This window comes from Amphibalanus amphitrite, unplaced genomic scaffold (assembly GCF_019059575.1).
Source record: "Amphibalanus amphitrite isolate SeventyFive unplaced genomic scaffold, NRLGWU_Aamphi_draft 000150F_arrow, whole genome shotgun sequence".
Taxonomy (NCBI): domain Eukaryota; kingdom Metazoa; phylum Arthropoda; class Thecostraca; order Balanomorpha; family Balanidae; genus Amphibalanus; species Amphibalanus amphitrite.
Window position 1 is genome coordinate 838,325 of NW_024881645.1, and position 26,456 is coordinate 864,780.

The window sequence follows — 26,456 nt, forward strand, 5'->3', positions numbered from 1 at the left end:
GGCAGCTCTCGTCTTTGAAACAGCCAAAAATCAATTTATTGAACAAAATGTTGAGCTTTCGAATTTCTCGCCGCATATGTGTTTTTCACTTACTATTTTTATTTACGACGTCTTTGCCATTTGCCTCTGTCGGCTGGTATTATAATTCAGCCCAAATTTCAGCCTAAGGCTTTATTTTCATCCACAGGATGGATGAGGTCGCTTCCTTGTCTCTGGACCTTATAGAAAGCTATAAAATAGTTGAAGCAGCTGAAAAGGAAAAACTTGTGGAAGAATTTCTGGACCAGCGATTAGGGACTGAAGTTGAAATTGATGTAGAATTTCCATCAGGTAAGCCGGTGTTGTAATGAGCCAAGTACAGACTTCTATGTTCGTTATAGTTGAGTTTTCAATGGGACTTTGGTCATCCAGTATTTTTCTATATTTGATTTTTGTTATGACCATAATACGCAATGTGAGTTGTGAGTTGTGAGGATTGTGATGATTGTGATTCTCCTTGGCAAATGTTAACATCATTTTATATTGCTTTTCTTTTGCTTCAACTTTGTCCTTTATTTGTAAAAGCTCTTAAGGTATTCCTTTGACACCAATGTCAAGGAAGCAGGAATGCCATTATTGATCACATTACCCATGTTACTGTTCTCTTTCAGATTTGGAGTGGTTCAATATCAAAGAAGCTATTACTCTCAGAGATGATGTAGATGACAAGCTAGTCATTTTGGATTTCTTCACTTACTGTTGCATTAATTGTCTCCATATTCTTCCTTCACTTCATCAGCTTGAAGAAGAACATTCAGTTGAAGATGGACTTGTTATTGTAAGTCATCTTTGAATAGGATGTCAACATGTCCTACTTGATTCTTTTGCTGAGGGTTCATTTTTTATCTGCTAACTTCTAGGTCTTGGCTGGCCATTGTGATCTTAAAACTGATTGCAAGACATCTCAATTTTCTGTTTTTATCACAAACCAGAAACAGTGCAAAAGTGAAACAGATGATTGGGATGAGACCCTCAGTCCACTGAGTTCCACAACCCTTTACACCATCCACAAATTCAATCCTCTGTCACTCTGTCTACGTGCCAGGTGGGCGTCCACTCTGCAAAGTTCGAGAACGAGCGTGTGTCGGCCAACATCGCCGCTGCCCTGTCGCGATACGACATCCGCCACCCGGTGGTCAATGACGCCCAGCTGCAGCTCTGGAACCAGCTCGGCATTGCCTGCTGGCCCACACTGCTCGTGCTCGGTAATTGTGCCGGCGACAGGGGGTGGGTGTTATCGCTAGATTATGTTTCTGGTGTTCGGTGACTGTCCTGTGGGTTATGCATGAAGTTGGATGCGTGACTTGGGGGTTTCATACTGCTGACTTTCGTTAACGGTTTTTGTTGGGGTGACAGCCATGGAACGCTTCCGCAACAGGGCCGCTAGATTTAGGTAATTGTCCTCAGATTTCAGATAATCGTAATCGTACTTAAACTTTTTTGTGCTGGCCACTGGCCAGTCACTGTCACTTGTTTATCGTACCTACGTTTTCGAAATTTATACCGGACTCATGACCGTCCGTCTGCTCCGCTCTTCCAGGGCCGGGCCGGCAGCCGCTGCTGCAGCTGGTCGGGGAGGGCCACACGGAGCTGCTGCGCGCGTTCACTGCCGCGGCGCTCCGCCGGCTGTCCGCCGCCGGCCGGCTGGGGCGCGGCAGTCTGCCGCTGGCGCCGGCCGCCCGCCTCTCGGCCGCCGGGCCGCTGCGGTTCCCCGGCAAACTGTGCAGACTGGACGAGCGACGGCTGGTGATTAGTGACACCGGACACCACCGGCTGCTGGTCACCGACAACGGCGGCACCGTGCTGGTGCGTACAGCCGATATATGACGCGGACTTTTCTGTTTTTAGGTGCCCCGGGTAATGAAGTGTTACACTTGTCACTTGAATGTTAGTGATAACCTTCTCTCTTCCTTAACCCTCGCCCGCACATGGGGGGGGGGGGGTGCCACCCCCCCCCCAGGTAGTCTTTCTGCTCTGCACTCAACATTTTTAGAGCTAGAAGGCTGATTTTTCGTATAGCTGCTCCTCTATCCTTTCTTGATGTCCACTGAAAATTTCAAGTTTCTGTGATTTTTGGTTTCGGAGATATGACCTTGTTTTTTTCAGGTCATGTCATGACCCAAATGGCCAATTCTCAACATCTTGCGTTTGCCATGGGCCTTGTGAGCTTTTGACACCTTGATTTCGGCCTTTTTTGCAAGTCTTACCTCCCACCCAGGGCTGCGGAGTCGGAGTCGGAGTCGGAGTCGGAGTCGGAGTCGGTCGGAGTCGACAGTTGTGACCGGAGTCGGAGTCGGAGTCGGAGTCGATTTTAGAAACCCGAGCCGGAGTCGGAGTCGGAGTCACCGAAAATCTGTCGACTCCGCAGCCCTGCTAGGTCTGCAGAGTCGGAGTCGGGAGTTGGAGTCGGTCGGAGTCGACAATTCTGCCCGGAGTCGGAGTCGGAGTCGGAGTTGGTTTTTGAAAGCCGGAGTCGGAGTCGGAGTCGGAGTCGCCGAAAATCCATCGACTCCGCAGCCCTGCTCCCACCTATCATCGAACATGTTGTTCGACGATGTACAGGTGTCAAGGTCAGGGTCAAGGTCAACCTAGGTCATCTAAGATAATTGCGTTTTAGGCAAGCTGAATTTACGTTTTGTGAAGTTTTTTGACTGCATTTTTGGTAAAAGCTTCTCATCAGATTATGATTTCATGTAATATGGACACAAAAACAATCGGTGCACACATCAGTATACACACAGACACACACAGACATACAAACACATATAATTGACCTTGACCTAACTTGACCTGAAATGACCTCAGCAGCAAAAATCTGGTCGGGTAGTGTGACAAAGAGGTTCTAGCTGGCTTGGCACCAGAAAACAGCATCGTCATCGGTATATGATAAGCAGCGCACTTGATATCCAACGGTGACCCAAAACAGCAACATTTTTTAGTTTGACCTGACCTGGAAGGTCAATGACTGACCTGAGAAGTTAAAACTGGGCATCATTGGATTCGTCTCTTCCCAAAGAATCTTTTTGGCCTTTACCGCTAAGCTCTATCTCCAACAGGAACGAAATGGCGCGGGGGGGGTGGCAACCACCCCCCCCCCCATGTGCGTTCTAGGATGGGAAAATGGCATGTGCGGGCGAGGGTTAACCCTCGCCGGCCGAGGGGGGGGGCGGGTGCCGCCCCCCCCCCCATAGGTTTTTTTGCGATAGCTCCGAACACGATAGCGATAGAGAGCTGAAACTTGGCATACCTGACCTTTGATTCAAGCCGAATTTTTTGACACCAACCGCATTTTCGGGTCAGGTCAGGTCACTGACCTATGACGTCATAAGTGAACCTCTGCACGGTCTTCAGATGTCGCAACTTTACAACGCCCTCACTGCCAGAGGAGCAGTCACAGGGAAATAAACTTGCAGGATCTAGTATCCATTACCGGTCTCACAACTTGTATATCTCGGATTTTTCCTAAAGGTCATATGAGGTCAGGTCATTTTCGTGACCTCACCATTATAAGTCAATGGGGAAAAAATGAAAACTGTTATTCTGGCGCCGGGAACGATCTCCAATATCTCAAGCACACAGAATCGTAATTTGATGCACTTCTTGCAAGGTCAGATGCGTCACTTTTGCAATGTTGACCTTGCGTGAGGTCATTTATGACGTCATCAAGGTCATAGGTATTAGTTTTTCGTCAATAACTCGCGATCAAATTGAGCTAGCGAGTCGGGAAAGCCACCAATGGACTCAGGAAGACCTGCCGAATCGAATGATTGACATGACCTCTTTCGACCAACTTCGTGACCTGGGGGCGCTGACCTGACCTTGACCTGAGGTCAACACCCCAAGTTGACCTGACCCAAACAAAAACTATATCATTCGACGCGCCTGAGCGAGGCGAACACGATGCTGTCAAAATCGGCGCTCTGCGGCCGTTTTTTTTGCGAAGTTATTCACCAAAAACTGAACCGTACCTTGGGGTACTTAACCTGACCTCAGAGGTCACCGGTTGACCTAGGACCTTAAAATCGGGTACCAATCTCTGCGTCTCGTAACGGCGCACACGCTCGTTTTTTCCGCGACGCGCTAGCTCCACCAGGGGCGAAACTGCGAGGGGGGGGGTCGTACCTGCCCCCCCCCTCGACCGGCGCGTATGTTGAAAACCAATAGGTCCGGTGAGGGTTAAGTTTATGCCGTTGCGATTCTAGCGGCATTTCTGCATTTTTTATCAGCGACTGGCAGTCATTTAGTGAGCGGTTGATACCACGTGTCCCCTTCCCCTCTGTTACAGCGAATAGTGGGCGGACCCTCGGCCGGCTTTGCTGACGGTCGCCTGGGCGAGTCCAAGTTCAACAGTCCTCAAGGGGTGGCCGTTGACGGAGACGTGATATATGTGGCGGACACGGAGAACCACGCCGTTAGGAAGGTAGGTCGGCGATGCTATAATGGAAGGCTTGACTGGTGATACCAGTATGATCTGCAGTGTTGAACGAGTGGATATCGGTTTTACGACCCTATTTTACCGTACTTTCACTAGTATATTGGACAAAGCCGTTCATGATGCTTTTTGTCGATGATTTATTTTACAGTGGTGTGTAGCGCATTCCTTACGATTTGAGATATTAGTTACATATTATGGCCTAATCGGTCGCAGCTTGTCGAAACTTTCAACATTTTTTTATGGCTTCTACGACCAAGAACCTTATCTCCTTGACCGGTACGAGTTGCAGCTTCACCGATGTCGAGGTTTTGTCCGTCCACGTATAATCTTTAATGCCCTGGGGCCAGGTATAACAAGTAACCATGTCCTCACATATCCGTGTTTCCGCAGGTGGACCTTCAGGCTGACCGGGTGGAGACGGTGGCCGGCACCGGCAGCCAGGGAGAGGACCGGGAGGGCGGTGCCGCCGGGCCCTCCCAGCCTCTCTCCTCGCCCTGGGATCTGTGGGTGCTCGGGGACCAACTCTATATCGCCATGGCCGGGCAGCATCAGATCTGGACCCTGTTCCTCCGCGACGGAACGCTTTTTGGAAAACGGTTAGTAATCATCAGAAACTGTGCAGATTACGGACAGCAGGTAATGCTAAGATGTGTGTGGAGGTTGTATCTGGAGGAATGTGGACGGCACTTTTTATATTAATGAGGTAATTCTGGTCGGTGTTGCGTCGGTGGTGCTGTGTTGTGTATGATTTACCGGACTTCTTGTGCGAGGCCCTGCCGTTTTGCAGTGTTTCTTCCACATCCATAATTTATTTTCATGTGAAACGACGTTACGTAATGTCATAAACTGATGTACTTTTACACAAGAACTTAAATTACCACCAATATCTCCCCTCCCCGCTCCCAGGCCGGTATCCGCCGGCACCTGTCTGCGGCTGGCCGGCTCGGGCGAGGAGGCCAACCGGAACAACTCGTACCCCCACCGAGCGGCGTTCGCTCAGCCGTCCGGCCTGTCCGCCGACCCGGAGAGCGGCCGACTCTGGGTGGCGGATAGCGAGAGCTCCAGCATCAGGCAGGTGGCGCTGGCGGACGGGGCTGTGAAGGCTGTGGTCGGTGGAGCCAAGGACCCCACGGTGAGTCCGCCGGGGGAGGTGATGGGTGCTAAGGGCCTAGGGGGTATGGTCACTGAGTGAGGAGTGTAGGAGAGGGAGGTGGGGAGGGGCGGTCTGTTAGAAGTTGAAACGTAACGACCTTACACCACTTAGCTGACAGTGGTTCATCGTGAAAGAACGATCAAACTCACTTTTCAAACGTACCGACACCGTAGCGCATTATGCATCTTGATGACTTGTTATTCAATGTGCCGTACCGGTGAAGTCTTGTCAGGTCGGATCGTTCTGGATGTTTGTCGTAGTTCAGAGAGGTCAGCAGCATATTACGGATAGTGAATAGTGATTGGTGCTTTAATTTTTGTTTTATTGGATAAGGCCCTTTCGGTCTGACAAGACTATTTCAGAGCCGGAAGGATGATAAGAATTAGGGGAGGGGGACATGTCTGGGCAGACACCCTAGAGAGTCGCCGGGGCCGAGCCCGTCCGAAAGGACAGGCCGACCAGCCCCCCAAGCACTCTCTGCACCCGGCTACGGGGTACGCTCCCTCGGAAGCAGCGTGCCGCTCCAAGGGAGCAGCCCGGATGAGATAAAGGTGCCTGTCCCCAGCCCGGAGTTGAGGTTGCGGCGTGGAGGAGAAGGATTTCAGCATCCTGAGGGTGGAAGCGACGGACGGGTGGTGCTTTAATGCTGTCTTCCTTTTATTTTGAATCGTTTTTGTCATTGCTGTCCATTTTGCAAGCATTGGATTAGGTACCTGCTAGACATTGTTATTGTAAACACCACTACACCCAGTCCCCTACTTCCGTGATACTATGTTTAGTCGACTACAGAATGATGTTCCACTCTTCAGAAGCTATCAGTTGACCGGAGCGCTAAGTTGTGCCGTTTATCACGCAATTACGCGTGTCGATTGTGAGCATTGGGACAAAGCTATGATTTGTGAACTCAGCCCGTGTGATGCGGCACAGCCTACCACTCCAGGTAAATAATTGCCTGTGAAAAGTGGAACATCATTCTGTAGTCGACTATATTTGTTTGTTTGTTGTTTGTTTTGTTGGATTAGGCCCTTTCGGCCCATTAAAGGGAAACTATCACCTTTTTCATTTTTATAAGATTGCACAATTCGAATTTTAGAAGTCGTTCTGTGCAGGTTTCAGACTTACCGGATTCTTCAAACACGATCTTTTGATAAATGATTCCAGAGTCGCTTGCAAGTCTAAAATAGTACGTGCGTTAAGCCTTCGTCACTATTTTCATGATGGCCGACGGCGAAAATAACCCGGTTTTCATAGCATTTTTGACGAGGCTCTAGCTTGTTAATTTGGCGATAATTTCGATGCAGTGGTCTTCAAATATTTAGAGGGGATCATTTTGTAAATTGTTCAGCACCATTGGCATCTTTTGCAACATCACCGACGGAGATATAAGCTTGCAACAAGCCCTATGTAAACCGGGTTATTGTCACCTTGAATGGCGCACTTCATACATCTATCACGCAATTTCCGAAGGCAAGCTACAACGTTATTTTTTTCAATATAAGCCTCACGCCCGTTCCACATTTAAAGAAAAAGGCAAAAAATGATGCCAACACACAACCAAATACCTTCGTACACTCGGGGGCAGATTGATGTTCTACAACTCTTTATCCACCGGGTTCCTATGGCTCAGCATTGGCAGCAGCCGCCTGGTACCGGTAGACTGTGCCGCTTCACTTACTTGTCAAGCGGCACAGCCTACCCACACCGTATGACACCGTTCTGGGTCGGTGGCTGGAAGGTGATGTGGGCCGCCTGTGACGTCAGCGCAGCGGTGAGGGCCGAGCCCGGAGGCATGGCTCGGGTCGGCGCGGCGCGGCGGCTGGCGAGGGCTGGAGAGTGAGACGGGGGTGGGAGCATGGACAATCGCGCGGCTGGGCGAGCGTAGTTAACTTTCGCGTCTCCATTCGCCAATTATTCTACATATCAATTGCGCTAAAGCATTCGTTAAAATGCCCTATGCCCAAGGCAACGCCTATCATTTACTTGCTATGCGTATTACGACGCACTTAAGCGTGGCAATGGGACAGCCGATAGAACATGTCACTCGTGCATCGAGGTGCGGAGCTATATTTTGTATAACATATTAGTATTAAGGCCTTGATTGAGCAGATTGGTGTCTATTGTTTCACACGGCAATCGTCCAGAGACGTGAGAACTGGGGGTCATGAGTAGTGCCGCAGCCAACGCCCGAATTTAAAGCGATTATTACTGTTGCTCTAATATGCTCTATAATACGGTTTGCTATTTGTGGTCGCAGCCACAAATAGCAAACCGTTCCAACTAGGAGCCAAAAAGTCGGGCACTTAGCATGGTTCGAACCGGACTTCCCCCACCGGTTAGTTCACGACACGAGCGTTCATTCACTGAGCTACCGAGAATGGTCCTCGTCCGCACAAAACAAAATGTCATTGACCCGCTGACCGCCAATGACAGTATTGTAAGATTTGATTGCGTTTGACCGCAGCTACTGGTCACTGGTCTCGGCGGCTCAGTGGATACACGCTCGCGTCATAGGGTGGCCGGTTGGAGAAGCCCGGTTCGAACCGTCCTGAGTGCCCGACTTTTTGGCTTCTAGTTGGAACGGTTTGCTGTTGGTGGCTGGGACCACATATTAGAGCAACAGTAAAAGTCGCTTTAAATTGGGGCGTTGGCTGCGGCACTACTCATAAACCCCAGTTCCCACGTCTCTGGACGATTGCTGTGCGAAATAATAGACACCATTGAGCTCAATCAAGGTCCTAATACTTATCTGTTATAAACAATGTAGCTCCGCAACTCGATGCACGTGTGATATAAATTCTATCGGCTGTCCCAATGCCACGTTAAAGTGTGTCGTAATGCGCATGGCAAGTATGATGATAGGCGCTGTCTTGAGCATAGGGCATTTTAACAACTGTTTTAGCGCAATTGTTCGGTAGAATAATTGGCGCCTTGAGACGCGAAAGTTAACTACACTCGCTCAACCGCGCGATGGTCCATACTCCCACCCCGTCTCACTCCCCAGCCCTCGCCAGCCGCCGCGCCGCGCCGACCCGAGCCATGCCTCCGGGCTCGGCCCTCACCACTGCGCTGACGTCACACTGCGGCCCACATCGCCTTCCAGCCACCGACCTAGAACGGTGTCATACAGTGTGGGTAGGCTGTGCCGCTTGACAAGTAAGTGAAGCGGCACAGTCTACCGGTACCAGGCGGCTGCTGCCAATGCTGAGCCATAGGAACTCGGTGGATAAAGAGTTGTAGAACATCAATCTGCCCCCGAGTGTACTAATGTTTACTAATCTCCAAAGCTTGTCCAAAGCCTGAGCATTGGCGAATCGATTTCTGCTTTCTTTTTGCAAAATGGAAAATGCGAAACGCCAATGGTTTTTGAAAATAATTTAACTGGTAATACATTCAAAATTTTCATAACCTAGTATGATATTATTATGTTGATATTCGGCAAAATCGTAAATCAACTTTTGATTAGAAGTTTCGTAGAGAAGCTCCGATTTCACGCGATTCAAATACTGATCTCAGGCAGCTTTTGCCAAATTGTCAGGGAACTCAGATTTGTTTTTCAATAGAAAAACACAATTCTAAAGAATAGTGTTTTAACTATTGACAACAAACCTTCGGTTATAGTGATAGTTGAGGAATCTGGTGGGTTTTAACGTAAAAATAGTAGGTACAAAAAGTAGGTGAAATCCCAATTTCAACATTAAATTACTCGTGACTCAGACCGAATTTCGAAAATCTGATTTCAGTTTCGTAAAGTGGAGTGCTGATTCTACCAAATATCAAATTTTTGTATTTTAGCTGACAATTTACCTTTAAGACCATTTCAGAGCCGGGAGGATGATAGGATATAGGGGGAGACATTGGTCTGGGCAGGCACCCTAGTGAGTCACCGGGGCTGAGCCCGTCCAGAGGACAGGCCAACCAGCCCCAAGGTACTCACTGCACCCGGCTACGGGGTGCGCTCCCTCGGGAGCAGCGGTGCCGCTCTAAGGGAGCAGCCCGCATGGGATAAAGTTGCCTGTCCAGCCCGGAGGGGGGTTGCGGCGTGGAGGAGAAGGATTTCAGTTTCCTGAGGATAGAAGCACGGAACGGTGGACTATATTTACGGTTCTCGCGAGATTAAGCGGTAGGTTTTGCCCTTTAACATTTCCGGTTATATCTCAGAAACTAATCGATCTACTATGAAGCCATTTTAAACGATCATGGCAGGCTTGTGAACGAACAAGTCTATCGCATCTTCAACATTCAAAAGCTTAAGACGACCTAGATGTAGCCTGAGGTATACTAAATTTCATAGGTGCAAATCCTGCAGCTAAAACCCGCGAGACCTGTAATGCGGCACAGTACATATAACCAGGCGCTTGACCCTAGCGTCACCTAGTGAGTAAATATAAAAACTACGTGTCATGCGGTACAGTCTACGTTCAGGCGTGTCTTTTTTACTGCCATCTAGCGGTAGGATTTAAACTAGTTCGGGATGTGCGGCACAGCCTACCTGCAGGCGTGCGGTAACAGTGCCATCTAGCGGTAGAAATTGAAGTGGACCGGACGATGCGGTACAGCCTACCTTCAGGCGCACACCACTCCTGCCATCTAGCGATAGGGTTCAAACTAGACCGGGATATGCGGTACAGCCTACCTGCAGGCGTGCGGTATCCCTGCCATCTAGCGGTAGCAATTGAAGGAGATCGGGCTAGGTTTGCTTCGGTGAAATGCAACGACCTTATAAACAAAACAAAATACGTTTACGGTTCAGTAGTTCCGGTAAGACCCAACAGTTTATCCTGTTGATTGCACCTCATGGAGCCTATCCATGGAGCTGCGCCTGCTTGCTGGCAATGACAGTGTTACACAAAGGCCGCTGCGTAGTGCGTAATTCACATTTCATTGACTTAGCTGTATATCGGTGTACGGCACGCTATGCTATATAGAGAAGTCTGTGGTTATGTATATCGTTCCTCGCCACCCCCATCTCCCAGCACCGCCCACCGTTCACCAAACACCGCCTCTCTCCCCAGAACCTGTTTGAGTACGGTGACGCGGACTCTGCTATTGCCGGCGGCGCGGTGCTCCTTCAGCATCCTCTAGGCGTGGCCTGGAGCGCCAAGGACTCGGCTCTGTACGTGGCCGACACGTACAACCACAAGCTGAAGCGGGTGACGCAAGAGGGCAAGAAGTTCAGCTGTGTCACCGTGTCCGGTGGGGAGCGAGGGGACGAGGTCGGGCCGATCGCCGACGCTAGGGTGAGTACAGTACGGCGTCCGGTTCGCTTATTGTTGTATTCATTCATCTGTCTTCTCGTTTTGCTGTATGTTTTGGTTGTTTTGTAGTTGGTTGGTTGTTAGATTACTTGTTGCTTTGCCTTTATTTCCCACTCGACGTAACTGTAAATATGAAAATTTATGACGTTGCTATCTTCAACGACTGTGTTCATTTTGTTTCATTTGTTTTTGTCTAATATCTGACATGGTTGTTTCTCCAGTTTAACGAGCCTGGTGGTCTGATGGTCGATTCGTCTGGAGATGTGCTCTTGGTAGCTGATACCAACAACCACTGCATCAAACGGGTAGACCTCACCACCGGCGCCGTCGAAAGGGTAAGTCCAGTCTCGGTGCTGGCTACTGCGTGGTGCTACTTTCAGCAGATCCGGTGCATTTGGGCTGGTAAAGGGCTGATTTAATGAATCGTTGATTTTGCTAGGATCGTCGTAAATCATATTTAGTATCTATGACCGTGATCATATTTAGGAACCTTCTTTATCATGATCGTCATGGGGAAATTAACGCTGTCCTATTTCGAATGATTGAATTCTGCAGAGTCATAGGCATTCGGTATGTTGTATTTTCGAGCCGCATTCCCGAATTTGGATATTTCGATGAATTTACTTGACTTGGACATTCATTGACTTGGACATGCAGTAATAAGAGTGAAATTACCCCTCACCATCAAGCGCATTTCAAGCCGTGGTTTAGGAAGTTTAGCCGAAGGGACGCCTCCCGCGGCCCAAAGACGGCACTGGAACACGATTCACGTGGTTCCAGTTAAGCTCACCACCGCCCTTTGCTTTTGTAGACCTCACAATTCATTGAATAATTCCTCGGCATCGGCTTAAAGCGTAGAGAAGCGTACACGAGTGGGTGCGCACACCTTTTGTTCGGTAGCAAATGGCAATAGCTATGCGACCTTGCCAGAGATGGCATTGATTTCGAAAGGATCTCTATTTTAATGTGCAGATTTTCCGAATGGCGGCAATGACATAGCTAAACGACGCGTGCAACCAGCAAAATATATGACAAAATATATTTTTCAATTAATTTATTGTCAGCTTAGCATTATTTTGGTCTACCTCAAAACCTCAAAGTTATTCTGAGAGCGCAATAAGGTCATGTAATAACGTCCCATTTCCTGTGCATCTTGACGGAAGTTTTCCGTCCCAGCATTCATGTTCAGGTATTTCCTCCTCAATTTTCATGCATTTTCATGAATTGGCCGTTTTTGGTCTTCCAACAACAATTTTAAAGTGCAATCGGTTCCATCCCACCACCATACGACGTAACACCCGCTGACTCCAGCTGGCCGTCCAAATGGCGCGCGACTCACCGGACCGCGCGGTCCCGCCGACGGCCGCCGAGGCCTCGGTCTCGGTCCGATCAGCCGGTGGCGACATCTCTGTTCGGCTCGAGCTACTACTGACTGACGTGTCGCTCACCGACGGCGCCCCGCACAGCTGGAAGCTGGACCAACTACGTGAGTATGATTTTTAAATCCGTATCTTTTCTAATGTTTTATATTGTCGATGTTATTCTGTATCCTTCTTTATCAGCGTTTTAACTGTGTAGTAAGCCGGTAATAGGCTGCATCCAACTTGTTGTTACAAAATGCATAGTTCTTTGTGTTGTTGTTTTTTCTATGGGCATTAGGCTAATAAAATGTCATATTTTCCAACTATGGGGATCTTCTGGTCTGTCTTTTTGTCCCAGAAAAATCCCCCTATGTTCTCCTCTGACCGTTCGTCGCTCTCTCCTCCTCAGCGACCGGCTGGACGGCTCCGTCCACCAGCGGCAGCGTGCCGCCCGGCCCCCTCTCACTCCAAGTAACGGCACCGTCGCTGCAGGCCGGCCAGGTGACGCTGCTGTCTCTCCAGCTGCGGCTCTTCCTGTGCTCTCCGGCCGGGATGTGTTTCCCGCGGTCAGCGCGGTGTGAGGTGAGGGTGGAGGGGGACCCGACCGCTCAGCGGGGCGCCGAGGCCCGTCTGGTGGTGAAACTGGACTCGAAACAGCCGGGAGTGTGACATGGAAACAACTGGCGGGTCAGGTAGCACTGACGCTGGATTGCGGAGCTGATGATATGGACCTCTTTTTAGAGAACGACACACTTTTTATAGGACCAATTCATGTGTCTCCTGTGCTGTTAAATGATTAAAAAAATATTTCTTAGAGCGGCCTATCTAACGTGTAGTTATTTCAGCTCCTGATGCTTGTTAACTGCTCTCATAGCTGTTCGTCGCTTGATGGTAGGTGGCGATGGTCCTATGTCGTCTTCCATCACATTGCAATTATTGCCAATTTGATCGTAAGTGTTCTGTACCTGATCCTGGGAATCAGCACATCGCTACTCATTGTGGCGGTGCCAAATGAGAAATGTTTTTTTTTTTCTAGCGCATTGACTTGTCTGTTACTAATTTTGAACAGCGCTTATTTTTATAACGTTCCCCGCTCGCTAACTCGACTGTGATGATTGCACTGTGTCTAGATCGTGCCTTCCACTGAGCGTATATTTAACAAGATGTCTGCTAGAATATACAAAGCTGTATATCATTGCAACTTTGCATATGGTCTCCATGAGAAGTGAACCCTATCGCGGAGTCCACACTCGACATTCACACGAGTATTTTATTACAGCTACAGCTAAAATACATACAGTTGTTGACTACACCGACTGTGGCACCGCGGTGCGGCCGGCGGGCGAAACATGCGCCCCGGCAGGCCCGCCCGGAACATTAAATATAAAAACACGGTTAGCCAGTATCGCCGCATCTGTACAGACTGGCGCACCGCGCGGCGGGCTGGCGGATTCCCCGCCCCTCTGCCCTGGTCGCTCCGGGGAGCGCCTCTCCTCTCCCCAGCGATAGCTGCGCCTGGGTAGCACAGGGCGGAGATTCGCCGGTGGGGCGGCTGCCTGCCCCCGGCCCATACACGGCTGACGTATACATAACCTGTTCTCTCAACATGACGACGATAGGCGCGGCCGAGCGACCACTCTCCGGAGCGGTCCGAATAAATCCAGCTGCCTGATAATGTTTCAGGAAAACAATAACCATTTTCTCCGCAGTCTCCCATGCATGCGTGAAAAATACGCCAAAAACAAGACGGCAATGACGAACCCTCGTAATAAAACGCTGAAACAGCCCCTGGTTTTAAAATGGGAAATTCCGAATCGGCGTCATACGGCTCATCATTTCTCGACGAATAATTACGGCAACGAGCTTAAAGCTGAAAATTGCAAACACAATAGCTCGGGGCGCGTGGTCGCGGGTCGGGGGCGCCTGTGGGACGCCTCTAGGGCGTACAGGCGCCGTCGACAAATATGCCGCATTTGAACAATGGCCTCAGTTGCTCCGGATTTGGCACACGACAAGATGGCGGCGCGTGCCGCTCGCACACTCAACACTGACGGAGAACGGGAAACAACTGGGGACAGATAGAGGAGAATTAATATCATGTGGCGCGGCTATGCGGCCGCCGAACGGCCGACCGACTGGTCACGTCAGGTCACGACCTTGTTCCGGGTCAGGCCAGGTCGTGACCGCACCGTCAGGTCGAGCCAGTTGGCCGACGATGGACAGCCCGACCAAGCCGTGGTGGCGACCCCCAGGTCGAAACACCGCTCCAGTCAGGCCTCGTGACCTGAATACCAGGTCAGGCCAGGTCGTCATAGTCTGCCTGTCCCAACAGTCAGAGATACTTCCTCATGACGTTCTCTCACCGGTCCCCTCGGCCGGTCGACCAGAGCCGTTCGCAGTACGACAGACGCGATGCACTCTATACGCCGCACTTCTTGCGGCGCCGGCAGCGGCACTTGCGCGCCACCTTGATCACCTTGCGGTAGCGGGTGCCGTCGTTGCAGACGAAGCTGACGCGCCGGTTACGAACTCTGCGCGGCTGGCAGCAGTCGCGTCCGCAGCTACCGGCGCAGCGTGCCTGGCGCACGGGCCGGCGCGACCTGCAGCCGTTCTCCCTGATATAGTCGCGGCTCTGCTCGCGGCGACAACGCGGCGCTGGAAAAGGCGAGAGGAGATGGCAATTATACGATACTGCTGTGCTTATATCATCGGTGTCGGAATAGAAAACCAATGTGAAGTGAAGGTATTTTACTGTTGCAACCGGCACCATTCTGATTCGTGTTTGTTGCAACAAAGAACGATTGGCAGCGCTATTCCATCATAACCGTCATTACATCGTGCTTCATCACAAGTGACTTACCTCTGTCACAGTATTTGCCGCTCCAACCGCGTTTGCATCTACATCTGTAGGAGCTGCTCGTCTTGTTTGGAATGCACCGGCCACGTTTGCACCTGAAGAAAGGACACGAAATACGCCATCAGAAACCACCACCACGACAATACGATCCCCAGCACAACTATAACGGCCGCCCAGCACGAAATATGACGTCATTAAACCAAAGGTCGTCGCCAAAGGACGCCCAAAGGGATGCTTGTGTGCAGGATCTGGCCGTTAACGCTCGATATATGACAGTTGTAACTCAGCGCAACAAGTCGTTTATCAGAGATATCAACCAGGCTTTTCCCACTCGAGAATCGAGATGCAGGGAGTCAACAGTGCTCTGGCTGCTATCGCTGCTATCACAGAAAAATGTAGCTATTATGAATGCGTAAACACAACATGTTTATATATCCGCTTTCCGCATCACAATATGTTCATCGCCACAGTTGCTATTTTGTTCTCGCTCCCTAACAGCACCACTCAGTAGTGATCGGTGCAGAGGTTGGTGCTCTATCCGTCTCTCTCCCTCCCTCTCTCCCCCTCTCCCCTCCCTGCCAACACCACTCACTGGTGATCGGTGCACAGATTGGTGCTCTGTTCGTCTCTTGGCTTGGGCACGCCCTCGCAGCCGGCCGAGACTTTGTGCTGCTGTCTGGCTCGCTGGAAGTCTATCCACCGGTCGTCCACGTACAGACTCATCATACATCCTGCGGAATGACAGAGAGGTGGTGCGGTCAGTGGCCTTTTGGAACACGGGGGACAGCTGTAACATTGCGCTCCTATGACCAGCCTCATCCAGCCGTCTAACCCCCACTAATTTCACCACCAGCCGCTGAAGTCACCCTGTCCTCACCTCTGAAGCTGGTTGTGTTGCGCAGCTGCCAGTTGCGCACGGCATAGGTAGCCTTCTCCATGGGTAGGCCTCCGACATAGAGCGGCTCCGACTCGTCCAGGGAGCCCTGCTCGGAGGGATTGACGATCGGCCGGGGGTGTCCGCCGTCCACCCTGAAGGTGAAGTTGCTGCCCTCGGTAAGCATCTCGACCGTGTGGGGCCGGCCGTCCGACAGAACCTGCCGCAGAAACGGGGAGGGTAGTGAGATGAAGGTGCGCGTTGGTAGGTTGAGAAAGTCGAGAGCGAGGGAACGACGTGAGGATTCGGGAATGCATAAAAGAAAGTCGTCATCGCATATGCAAGTACTGCATACATACATAAATATCTTCTCTGAGCATACCAATTCATGCCTACTTTTTACAGCCAATTTCATGGGATCCAAACGAAACCACGGACACTAGTTCAGCAACTGACCGCCTATTTGTGTGTGGAGTCCCGAACCCTAATTCCGACCCAACATACATCCACATCGCCCCACGAACGACACTCCTCCTCCCCCACTCCACTTACCGCCAGACTGAACATTGTGAATCCGGGCGAGCTGCCCAGGTCATAGCTGACCCTCAGCCGTCCCCTGAACAGCTCCACAGCCAGATGCTGCCGACCGCCGCCGCGGTACAAGACGATACCGTTCTTCTGTCGACTGCGCAGTACCACAGTGACGTTACTGTGAGCCGACGACTTGGGCGGGTCGAGCTCGACGTAACCGTTGGTGTGGCCGAACGCCAGGCTGGTCAGGTGCTCGCAGTACTTCCCTGAGGAGAAAATGGTGGGTGAAGTGTGAGAATAAGTTCACGGCAACTAGCATAGTTAGTACATGCAAGTAAGTGTCACGACATTCGTTAGCCTAAAAACGGCGGGCATGCATAAAGGCAAATTTATCACACAACTTAAAGTGGGCAAAAATACTGTGTCCCATTTTTGTTTCCGAAAGACGACTCATTGTGTACATATGTGTGGGTCAACTGAAAAACTATTCACGCACAAATATGAATTATTTCATAGCACAGCTAGTTCACTCGGTACAACGGAGCAGGCACATTGTAACGTTCTAAGAAACAAACGCTTTCACCCCACAGATCACAGCTCGTGCACCCCGTCCCTCACCTGTGTAGCCCTCCTTGCAGCGGCAGCGGTACTCCTGCGAGCCACGCGGCAGGAAACACACGCCGTTCTTGCACTCGTTCTGCTGACAGGGCGAGGTCTGCTGCATCAGCGTGATGGAGGGCCCCTGCTCGCAGAACTGGCCGCCGAAGCCGGGAGGGCAGCGGCACGAGTAGCTGCCCACGCCGTCCACGCACGTGGCGCCGTTCTGGAAAATCCGAGACAAGAGTGTGAGACGGGAACTCAGCAATGCACTCGGAGATAACGCAGTGTGCGAACGCTCACACCAAGAGCGCTATCACCAAAGTCTAAGAAGCGCAACCCCCGGAAGAATGATGGCTTTGAGCATGACGCCATGACATATGTATTGTTAAGAGAAGGCCCCATTGTTACAAGCCTCCCGAAGTCCCGACAAGAGTCACAAGAGTCCCGTCAGTGCTGACCTGACATAGGTTGGCGGCGCAGTTGTCCACATTGTCGGTGCAGTTTTTGCCAGACATGCCCGGAGGGCACGTGCACGTGTAGTCGGTGATCTTGTTGTTGCACGTGGAGCCAGCGGCACACGGGTTGAACGCCGTGCAGAACTCGATACGGTGCGTGCAAAACTCGCCTGCGAACGACAGAAGTGCATCCATTGAACACAAATGAATTGTCGGTGCAAAGAAACAATTTCAAAGCACGTCTATAATAGTTAAATAGTCATTCTGTGGTAATTAAATTGCTGCTTTGAACGTTTGTTAAGCAATAAGCGCTGAAAAATGAGCTTTGCTTCGCTATGCTTCTTTTATTTGTGAAATATGCACCCAAATGTGCTGGCATTTGTTCTTTCCAAACCTTTCCAGTCTATTGTGAAGATTCACACGCAGAAGACATTCTCTTCAGCCTTTGCTTACGAGTTACGTCATAGGTAAAAGAATAGATCTTTCTCAAAGCATTCTTTCAGACTATCTCCTCCTTACCGGTGTACCCTGGCCGACATCTGCACCAGTAGCGTCCGATCTCGTCCACACACTCTCCATTCTCCGAGCACCGGTTGCCCTCACAGTCGTTCACATTAGTCTCGCAGTGGGCTCCCGAGAACCCAGTCGGGCAGTGGCAGCTGCCGGTCAGGAAAGGTCACCCTCAGGTCAGCAGGGTAAACGTTTTAGACCCATAAACAGCGTTTCAAGAGAGTGAGATCAAACGCATAGTTGTGAATGTTTGATTGAATAGACGAACTATTCAAAAATTTAGTTAATGGTGTTTATGAGCCAGACAGGGAAACCTCAACATTTATATCTACTTTCTACCGTTTGGGCTAGCTTCTTTTTATGGTTCAACAGCCAAACTAAAGAACATCCAAACTGTGCGTACAAAACCGGCAAAGTTAAGATTTAATGTCTAACTATACAATTTACACTTTCAACCGTCGGGATAGTACCATCGTCAAATTACATCCCCCATAATAGTCCCCAACCACTCTGCTCTGCTGACCTGTAGCGTCCCTCCTGGACGATCTTGCAGGTGCCTCCGTTGGCGCACGGCGTGCCGTAGCACGCGTTGATCGTCTGTTCGCACGTGTCCCCGTAGAACCCGAGCGAGCACTGGCACGAGAACGTGCGGCCGCGGCCCGCCTGGCACGTGCCTCCGTTGCGGCACGGGTCCCCGTGGCATACGTCGCACTTGGCCAGAATATCGTCCGGCACCGGCGTTCCTGTAGAGGTGACATCAGTCAGAATTAGAAACACATCATAGCTGAGTGAAGGAGGAAATATGTAAGTGTATGATAACGCTCAAGAACACCGTGAGACACTTGAGACAGACACCTGAGAGCAAAATCGTCAAGGTTTACATTTTTTTTCAGTTCATAAGTCGTGTGCACAATCCTGGGCACCCACCTGTGCAAGTGAACTCATCCGGTTTGGCGGCGAGCACGGTCTTGTTGTTCATTCGTGGCGGACCGGAGCAGCGTGCAATGCCAGGCTCACGGAAGTCCTTTTTCACCCAGACGGCCAGCCAGCGCAGTTGGCAGTCGCAGTAGAGCGGGTTCAGTGCCAATGCTCTGAAATCGACACATATGGCAGAGTAAGAAAAAAGTATTTGGTGATAAGACTCACAGGATGCAATCAACCAGAAGAGCCACAGCGTAACTGGCTGCAGTGAACCATTTTTTTTTCAGAAGTCGCATGAATGACATTTTAAAAGACGTCGTATACGCGTCTCGTCTTTCGGGATAAGATCCAGTACCAGACTCCGGGATAGATCTCAGGTTCACTCTAATGTAACTCGATGTAATAATTCTAGTACAAACAAATGAACTATGGAATAGCACCTTTGGCATGCGTTCGTATGTACGAAGTCTAGTGAGCTGACATTTTCCTTTCACTCACATATGCGTGATGGAGGTGAGCTCGTTGAACGCTCCGTTCGGAATCTGGGAGAGGTTGTTTCCGTACAGACTGAGCACGCGGAGGGAGCGCAGACCCTCCAGAGCGCCCACCTCGAGACACTGCAGCCGGTTGAAGCTGACCAGCCTGTCAACAGACACAAACACGGTTCAGAGACACATCGCTGCGGCGTGGGCGATTTCGAGCGAGCTACATTTGCAAGCGGATTGTAAGAGAGCGGATATGATCTTGACATGACATTTCAATTGTGTTCATATGCTGTCGATGAATTGATAGCCCGCTGAGCAGTTATGGTGTTCCCTATTCGGTGCATCTACCGGACGCCCACTGTTGACCTGACACGCTACGGTTCTCGTCCTACCAGCTGGTCACTCACAGGGTCTCCAGGTTCTCCAGCTGCGCGAATGTGCCGTTCTCGATGGCGATGATGCCGTTGTTGCTTAGATCGAGACGTTTCAGCGCTCGCAGGTGACGCAGCTCTGATGACGACACGCTCTCCAGCTGGTTGTTGTCCAGGTAGCTGTGAGAAGGGCCGTGAAATTTTAGCGGATGGGACTGGACAAATGATATACGATAGCTTGTTAGGTGGTAAAAGTTTGTCGGAAATGGACGGCTTAAAGTGGACACATTATATGTCTTGCGTTCGAACAATAATTGATGGAGCAAAAAGGATAAACTAGTCAGCTATTAAAGCTAGGTAAACTGGATAATTATGTTTACGCCTTCGTAAGCCACCATCAGCCCGGCACTCACAGCTCTGTGGTGCGACTGGAGATGCCCCCGGGCAGGTGAGTCAGCTTGGCCTTGCTGCAGCGGACCACGGTACCGACACAGGTGCAGCCGTGGGGACAGTAGTCGGTGGCAGTGCAGCCGTCGTCGTCTCGCTCGCCCCCTGCGGTCGCAGGAAGCATACATCAGTCATGACAGGACAGGCTAAAAAGTCGTTTGTTGGTCCTAAATGATCCCGCGTGTTGAGAATACTCTTGAAAACTACCCTATGATATAAACACAGAACGGGCCATAATTTATTCCCTGTTTTCACGTGGGAAGCGAGCTCACGACAGATATAGAATAGACGGCTTATATTTACTTTGGCGCTTCTATGCGGTAAAATGCGCTATGGACTGAGAAATATACACTGCAGTGGCCTCTCCATGTGAGCCGCCTCTCACCGTCGCAGTGGAAGTCGTCCTCGGTGAGGTGCGTCAGCGGCTTCCTCCGGAGCCGGTCGGGAAGCTCGCAGGTCGGCGAGCCCACCTGCAGGTTGTCCTTCAGCTTCACCCGCAGCCACTGAGTCATCCAGCGCAGACGGCACGTGCACGCCAGAGGGTTCGACTGCAGGTCACTGGAAACACGGACAGAGTCGGGTCAGGCCTCAGGGTCCTATCAGAAGTGAAGGGGGTCTGGTCAGGGTCTGTTCGGGGATGAGTTTAGCATCTGACTCAGAGAAAGTGGAGTTCTGGCAAATAACCTTTCAAAAAGAAGTTGGGGTCTGCAGCAGGGTTCAGTCAAAGAGATTAGTCCAGGGTCCGCTTTGAGAGAAATTATGGGTCCAATGACGGTATAATATAACACAGAGGTGACTGGACTCGATCTGCTGAGTCAGGGCAAGCCATGCATCATCAGCCGGTTAGAGGGAGCATCAGCATGTGTTGATGTTGCAGAAAGGAAAACAAACGACTGCCAATGTGTCATTTTCTCAACAGGTGCTCTTTATATGCCGTTCATGAGTGCTACCGGCGAACGGGACCAGCGTCTTTATCGAGATAGCTGCTATTTTCCACCTCCGGATATCTTCGCAAATAGACATATGCTCCAGATCCGAGCCCTACCTTTGAATTGAGCTGATACATGAGCGGTTTGGAGGAGTGTACCATTACTGTTTCTCCTGTGGAATGCAGTCATGCTAAATAATAACCTATAAATAATGCGCCGGCGGCAACTTACAACGTCTCCAGCTGATTGAGATGTTTGAAGGCGCTGCTCTCCAGACAGCTGATTTTGTTGTGGTTGAGAGCCAGCAGTCGCAGTCCGTTCAGACCGCGCAGCGTTCCACTCCGGATACGGGTCAGCTCGTTTTCCGACAGAATTCTGAAACAATATCCGTTGTCAGTTACTGCGTGTAAGCTGGTGCAGTAGGAAGCCGTCCGTGGAGGGCAAGTGACAAGAGGAACAAGATATCACGTGTTTCATTTTATGTTACGACACGAAACAGAAGTTGCGTAAGGAATATTCTGTCACTTGGCTACCGAATGAAGTTGGAAACCCTCGGGAACAGGTTCTCGGTTATTCTTAGGCGATAGGACAAGTAGAGAAACGGCCAACATGCCAGTCAGAGCTTCAGTAATACTATTCACTAGCCTGTCTTATGTTTTACGGAGAAACTATTCCACTTTAACAAATTAAGCTGCGTGTCAGATAGCCATTCTACAGTCAGCGAAGTGACAAGACAATAGCGCTGTTGTTAAGATACTAGACGTCAAATCAACACAGTATACATCTAACGAACGAAATGTGAAAACCCCCATCTCGTACATAATATTCACAAAGGACACACACGTAGAATCGAGATGACACCTGCAGCGTCCCCCCCCCCCACTCACAGCTCCTCCAGGGCGTCCATGTTGGCGAACGCGCCGTCCTCAATGCTCTCGATCAGGTTGACCCCAAGGTCAAGACGTTTCAGGTAGCGGAGGTCGGAAAAGCCGGGCGATGCGCGGACCCTCGATATCTCGTTGTTGCTCAGGATCCTGCCGGTCAGTGTTGATATAAATAACGCAACACTTATGATAGAGTTCGATGGATACTTATGCCACTGAGTCACCGATGCATTACAAAAATCAAGTGTTGCCACTTCATTTTTTATCACTCGTGTATAGCTTGATAACCATGTCTACTGGACGTTGTCGGGTACGAAATGGACATTTTAACAATGACAGAGCAATTAACACACAGTCCGCAGTCCGTACTCACAGCTGTGTCGTGGTGCCGGGAATGTGGTCGGGGATGCTCTTCAGCGCCCTTCCCGAGCAGTCCACGGTCGTGCCGAAGCACACACACCGGTCGGGACACTCGACAGTCTTCAGCAGGCACTCGTGGTACGGCGAGCTCTCGTCCTTGGGACCTGACGGGAGGTCAAAACGGCCGGCCGTTAGCACTTCCGTTCCCCGTTCCGTGCATGCAGTGACGAGTCGTCGCCATGCCATGTCGGGTGGCCAGGTCATCAAAGTTACAGCCCAAGCAATCAGCGGTTTACGGCCGCGGAAAGAAATGACTAATTACGATGTCCAGTTTATTGGGCTTATAATTTCATCAGCCATCAGCAGCTAAATGATTATCAGTCACAGGTACTTGTCAAAGAAGTGCCCGACCTGTAAAACATGCTCGTCAAGCTTGCTGACGAGCCGACCGGGCGGGCACGAGTGCCTTAATTGTGAACATGCTTTGGATAGTGTCAGAGTTTAACGAATGAACTTCGCTGTAGGTTAAGAACCTCATGGCTTCGACGTAATTGGACTGTGGGCTAACTGATTGAGATATAAATTATCAAATAATACAAGTTGTGTGGATTAAATCTGTTCGCTTCGACGTTAATGTTAACTTACACGATGTAGGCATAATAGGTAATCCTTTTATTTGAGTCGCATGAAATGTGATGTTTCAGCTGGACCAAGTCTTACCACTAGTCGGCATACGCACTACGCAGCTAATACGACTTGCCACCACCGTCTCGACTTCGCCTGTTTTTTTTCTCTCGATAAAAACATTATTTATGAGAATGAAAAACAAATAACCACTAAAGACGGCTAATCCATTTAAATGTCAACTTTAACACATGCCTTCGAAATAAAATATAATAACCCGTGGAAATTCCGGTATGCGGATCTTTCGTCGCATGTCAATATGCTGCAACCTATGTATCTGTTTATCCCAAGCGACATTGGATGGTGCGACTCTATTTTTCCATTGCATCTTGTAGTCACAAAAATACCCACACGATTCTAATCCCCATGCAAAATCGATGCCAAACAGAAGCTGGATAAACGAAGAAGAGACTGGTGTCCTATTACTCACACTGCAGCTGGTTGACCTGAAGGGCTGCCAGCCGGCGCCTCTGGACCCTGCGCGGGCCGGCACAGCGGACTCCCGACGTCTCCACGGGCCGCTGCTGAATGAACGAGACCAGCCAGGCCAGGTGGCAGTCGCACATGAACGGGTTCCGACCCAGGTGACTGCCGGACGCACAGGTACGCGGGGTCAGTCTCAGAGGATGGCTTTATGCACGCTTTTTAACTACAGGGTGATTTTTTATACAGGGCAAAAAGTAAAGAGCAATGGCGGTACCAGAAAACACATCAACTGACAGCAAATGTATATCTTTGTAATAAGCACATTCTGACATTTCATTTGCACACACAATTTTTGAGTTTGAGCTCCGTTTAGGCTTACAGAACGTGCTCGAAGTGAGCACAGTTTTAATGCACGCAAGCCTGGAGTAATTGGCGATTTTGGGGAAAACATTTTGTTGTGCGCCATTTTCACGGAACTTCACAACAGAATGAGTCCCAAGAAGTCTTTAAAAGGTCCTGAAAACAAAACGACAAACAATTTCCTTTCACATGGATATACTTTTTTCGCGTTTGTTATATGTTTTGGTATCTCTAGGCTTAAAAACTTTTTGCCCTGTAAAAAAATCACCCTGTACACATACAGACAGAAAAACAATTAAACGTTTACATATCGTCCAGTCGGTTTACGAGACGGTCGACACAAATTGACATACAGAAATACAGATATTCGACAGCGACACATCATACAGGTCATGGGAACATTAAACATACATGCAATAACATTTTCACCTCGAATTTTATTATTCATCTTCATTGACTGATCTCCCCATCCTCGAAAGAAATAACTGCAATGACTCTGGATACAAGAGAACAATGATTTAGAAAATACCGAATAAATATTTTATAATGCACAATTGTTCTCTCTGCGCCCAGCACTCTCCACAGAACACGTCGTTTTCAATCTTCACATTTCATCGGCGGCAGCTCCCGCTCCATTTCGCTCCCCCATTTGTTGCATCTCTGGCAGCGGAGGATCATTAGGTACCGCCTGGCGCACCAGTCATCGGCCGGTGTTGTGCGATCTGCCGACCATCAGTCGTTCCGCCAGTGACCTTGCACGGGTGGCCCCCATTCGTTTCGAGTCGCCCATCCGCGGGGGTTCCTGTAGCGCCATCTCTCACCACTTGCCCCGGCTCCAGACGCTATTAATCACACAGTTTGAAAATAGTTCATTAACATTGAGCGGTTTACGCTTGTCATCCCTGGAGGAGGACTGGCTGGTGGATAAAATTCCGGCAAAACGACCAGTCAGCAGGCATATAAGGAGATCGGCGTCCGTATTCCTTCTCGCAATAGCAAGCAGCATTCGTGCCGTTGGAGAGCAGAAAAGCTTGTGCACGCCATTGAATGGACGGGAGGCACCTGAGAGCTATCTGAAGGAATTCGCACTCTGCCCGTTCCGGCGGCCCTCACCCTCAGTCCTCCCGATCCACTGAGATGGCCGCGTCAGCCGCCGTCAGTGCGCCTCCATTCAAACGACCAGCCCAAGCCGACAGGAATTCGGACACTCCGTGAGCCGCTCTGGCTTGGAATCCGCCTACAGGTCTGCTTTAGCTCGGAATCCGGACACTCATGGAAGGGTGTTGTCCGAAATACGGACACTCGAGCGCAGAGCGTTCGCGGTACACTGCCGGATTTCAATCGCGATCGGTTAGCACGCCAACACGCTTTTGGTGGTTTTCCATGGAAACACTCTTGCTTGTTTTTCCGTTCCACTGATTCGGTCGCTAAATGGGTGATGTTGGCTAGCTAATGCGGGTGGCGAAACGACATTCTCGCCCATGACAGCACCGATGCGACACGAAAATATCACTTGCATGACTCATATTTCCTCGTCCGATTAAGAAATAATGGATTGCAAGAAGTCAGTGTTTTGTCTTCTGTGAATTGAACGATGATAAAATTTCGCGGAAATATTTTGATGTCCAGAAGATTAACGTCAGGTGCCAGGAGCACGTTTCGAACTCATTTCTTGTCACATGAATTGGTCAGGAAAATGGAGCGCAGCGTTCAATCACAGCTATCAGTGCAGGACATTCAAGCGGTATTTTTATCCCGACTCTGCGAACGCAGCCGTAAATATCTCACGCGGTAACGGTGTTTCGTTTAGCATCACCCTCCCGCTGTCTCTTCGCCGCATACAATACAACTCACGTGGGCGGTACCAGGAACTCCATTTGAACGAACGACGGGACAATCATCTGTAGATTGTAGCCATGGGAGCGGACGCAAGACAGCGGAGGCATTTTCCGGCCACCCGCCATTGTGCGACTTCCTTCAAATGGAGCGGCAATGGGCGTTGCGCGTAGGGTCTTATCCGGGCGCCTCCACCCTCGGCCGAGTGGTGCCCGTTTGTGAATGTCTCCATCTCTCATACCCACTCCACACCATGCATCTCATGCTGCATGTATCCATGGGTCTCACGCGCCACCCGTCATCGCTTGACACGAAGGTGTGCCAAGCGCACCGTGTATCCAGCGAGCACTTCGTGCTTTTGATTCATGCCTGGTTTGCACGAATCAAAGGGCAGTCGCGGCTGTTCCGGCTGGCCTCAGAAACTGTCGGGCCGGGTCGGCTTCAGAGGCGGCCAAATCTCACGGCTGTCAGACACACGTCCAAACGAGCCACTGTCGCACCGACGGAGCGTGCTAAATCGCTTATGCTAAATACCGCCGGCCCATAACTCGACGCTCTGTAGGCAGTGAGCTCCCAGAACAAACCGAGCGCAGAAAAACCGCAGCTGGGCCACTTTTTCAGCAAGGGAGCGTGTTGGTCCGGGGCCGGGACCAATTTCGGTCGACCGGCGCGGTCTAATCGAC

General features: G+C 50.3%; 2 protein-coding genes across 2 annotated transcripts in view; one reads left to right on the forward strand and one right to left on the reverse strand.

The window, feature by feature from the left end:
• The first annotated feature begins 80 nt into the window (after window positions 1-80).
• On the forward strand, window positions 81-12,962 carry LOC122382902 (NHL repeat-containing protein 2-like). Its single transcript, XM_043368811.1, has 11 exons — window positions 81-330; window positions 651-817; window positions 1,085-1,244; window positions 1,580-1,845; window positions 4,325-4,459; window positions 4,865-5,070; window positions 5,381-5,606; window positions 10,640-10,864; window positions 11,104-11,217; window positions 12,194-12,368; window positions 12,653-12,962. The coding sequence occupies exons 1-11, from the start codon at window positions 189-191 to the stop codon at window positions 12,910-12,912; spliced, it is 2,076 nt and encodes a 691-aa protein (XP_043224746.1). The 5' UTR covers window positions 81-188; the 3' UTR covers window positions 12,913-12,962.
• A 537-nt stretch (window positions 12,963-13,499) lies between these two features.
• LOC122382901 (protein slit-like) overlaps window positions 13,500-26,456 on the reverse strand; it is a 90,490-nt gene continuing 77,533 nt past the window's right edge. Inside the window, exons 12-29 of the mRNA XM_043368810.1 lie at window positions 23,582-23,739; window positions 22,481-22,631; window positions 22,111-22,257; window positions 21,455-21,598; window positions 20,680-20,852; window positions 20,261-20,399; window positions 19,884-20,027; window positions 19,490-19,633; window positions 18,998-19,161; window positions 18,594-18,813; window positions 18,080-18,219; window positions 17,564-17,730; window positions 17,124-17,328; window positions 16,527-16,771; window positions 15,978-16,194; window positions 15,693-15,831; window positions 15,104-15,195; window positions 13,500-14,898 (exon numbers count right to left, since the gene is read on the reverse strand). Coding sequence (XP_043224745.1) covers window positions 14,663-14,898; window positions 15,104-15,195; window positions 15,693-15,831; window positions 15,978-16,194; window positions 16,527-16,771; window positions 17,124-17,328; window positions 17,564-17,730; window positions 18,080-18,219; window positions 18,594-18,813; window positions 18,998-19,161; window positions 19,490-19,633; window positions 19,884-20,027; window positions 20,261-20,399; window positions 20,680-20,852; window positions 21,455-21,598; window positions 22,111-22,257; window positions 22,481-22,631; window positions 23,582-23,739 — 3,025 coding nt within the window. The 3' untranslated portion in view covers window positions 13,500-14,662. The remainder of the gene's footprint in view (window positions 14,899-15,103; window positions 15,196-15,692; window positions 15,832-15,977; window positions 16,195-16,526; window positions 16,772-17,123; window positions 17,329-17,563; window positions 17,731-18,079; window positions 18,220-18,593; window positions 18,814-18,997; window positions 19,162-19,489; window positions 19,634-19,883; window positions 20,028-20,260; window positions 20,400-20,679; window positions 20,853-21,454; window positions 21,599-22,110; window positions 22,258-22,480; window positions 22,632-23,581; window positions 23,740-26,456) is intronic.